Raw genomic sequence first — 2,234 nt, 5'->3', positions numbered from 1 at the left:
GACTGACTCTTTTTATCTGCGTTTCAGAAATAATTAATTCTTCGTTTAAGTTAGGATTCTCCCGATGCACTATACAAATTCTAACGATAGCCTCGTATTCAGCACAAAAAAATCTGCGGAATATGTACTATGAAACTTCGAAGAGAATTTAGGTATTGTGAACAGTGTAATTATTTTGAAACCATTTTGATGTCATTATGGCTTTTTGTTTTAATTAGCCGATTGTGACTAGGCGTTAAAGTTTCTGTGATGGTTAAAGCTCATTGAAATGCTAACGATGCTGATTATAGATGCCACGAGTTAATGATACGTTTTGATTGGCAGAGGCCGCGAACGAGGAGCTGCATCCGTTGAAGCCGAACGTGATGACGGTGAACTGCACGGTCGCGTTCATGGCACAATGCAATTCCTGGTACAAATGTCGGGCATCCTGCCAGAGCATGGGCGCCACGAGCTACAGGTGGTTCCACGACGGCTGTTGCGAGTGTATAGGCGATACGTGCATCAACTACGGAATCAATGAATCGAGATGCACGCTGTGCTCGCAGGGGGACAAGGAGGAGGAAGATGACCTGAAGGACACACAAACGGCGTACGACGATTACGGTCAGGACGAAGACGGAGATGTGCTGGGCGAAGACGTAGAGGATTAACAATCGCGTTCGTCTACGACGCTTTTCCTCGTCATTCTTTCGTGCAAAATATATGCGACAAGGGGAAAAGTGTTTGCGTGAAAAACATTTCGATAAAATTAACAATCGCGAGATTATTTTGTTCTTATAAAGAAGTCGTTTTATCATCGTGTAAAAGTAAGACTATACTACACTCTCGATATTTGGAGTTTTATCTTTTGAGAAATCGTCTAGCGTTTACGACTTTATAATAATAAGTTAGTGAATCTGCGATTTAGAATTACTTTGCATGGGTGTTTCCCTCATAATCTGATTCTCTGAACACAGCGATTCGCTCGAAAATGACATTGAATAATCCGGAAAATCGATCGCAACTGTGACAAAACTTGTAACTAAGTGTAAGCCTAATTTTAGAGTGTTGTCCCCTAAGGTTTTTAACATTTTATAATTTAATACGCAAAGTCGATACCGACTATCGACTGTAATGTGGGAATATATAGTAATAATCTAAATAATCTACGCGTGTCAAGCGCGAATGCGACCAAGCACAAGTCTTATTGGAGAGGATCCTGTTTGTACATGATTGCGACGTATAATATATAATATTATAAAAAACAATATTATTGTATAATATTGTTTTTTTTTTTATTAAGTACTCGAGCAATACTAGGTTCTTCGTATAACATCGAAAATCTTTATTATCGCATCCGTGCCATAAAATTGTACAACAAATCGATCTCGATTAGAAAATCGAGATCATTTTACACAGACCTCTCTCAAAATTCCTCTGAGAAGAAACTTCGCAAATCACAATACCGCTAATAAATTTCCGGACATTTTGTAAAGCAATGCTTGCAGGAACTTTAAATCATTCCCACTTACCTTATGTTATTATGTTTACATGGCTCGATTTACGTCGAAACTATAACATCCGATTATAACCACTATATTATAACCACTGACGCTATTTTACGATGGCGTTTAACGTCAGTAATTATATCGGATATTATAACTTTGGCGTTATAAAATTGGACGTAGTCTATGACGAAAATTAATGTCATCTTATTTACAAATATTTTATATGTAAAAGCTTAATAGTTGTAAAAGAGATATGTAAGAGGAAAAATGAAACGAGTAAAGATCCCCGAAAATAAATTTAAAATCGTTTGAAATAAAAATCGTAGAGATAGATCAACATCAATGACTCTATTTTATTTGATTTTTATTTATGTAATACGCAGATATACTCAATTCTATTTATGTAGTATGGGATATGTATGAAGTGTTCGAAAATTTACGAGCGGTAGCACTGTGCATCTCTAGGACAATTGATGTACACGCGATAGCGATAGCTAGAACACGTCTCTTCGAATGGAATGTGATATGCTTCAAGATCGATTCAGTAATGAGTGCTTCCTATTTAGTGACAAAAACATCATTCTATCTTTCTTAACGTTAAATGAGTAAAATAAAGATATACTTTTTCTTTTTATGGAAAACCATAAATCTCTTTATGGTTTTCCGACCCACTATGAAGGATTATAGCACCATGCAATGAAATAGATCCGAAAATCTGATGACAGCCTGCTCGAGGAGTAGAGG

At 36.6% G+C, this 2,234-nt stretch overlaps 1 protein-coding gene across 1 annotated transcript in view; it reads left to right on the top strand.

The window, feature by feature from the left end:
* The window catches only part of LOC108753070 (twisted gastrulation protein homolog 1), a 17,878-nt gene extending 15,650 nt beyond the window's left edge, over nucleotides 1-2,228 (top strand). The window contains exon 4 of the mRNA XM_018494418.1: nucleotides 325-2,228. Within this exon, the coding sequence (XP_018349920.1) occupies nucleotides 325-653 (329 nt within the window). The 3' untranslated portion in view covers nucleotides 654-2,228. The remainder of the gene's footprint in view (nucleotides 1-324) is intronic.
* Nucleotides 2,229-2,234: the final 6 nt, after the last annotated feature.

The sequence above is a fragment of the Trachymyrmex septentrionalis genome, unplaced genomic scaffold, assembly GCF_001594115.1.
Source record: "Trachymyrmex septentrionalis isolate Tsep2-gDNA-1 unplaced genomic scaffold, Tsep1.0 scaffold63, whole genome shotgun sequence".
NCBI classification, from domain to species: domain Eukaryota; kingdom Metazoa; phylum Arthropoda; class Insecta; order Hymenoptera; family Formicidae; genus Trachymyrmex; species Trachymyrmex septentrionalis.
This window is presented reverse-complemented; position numbering and strand designations above follow the sequence as displayed.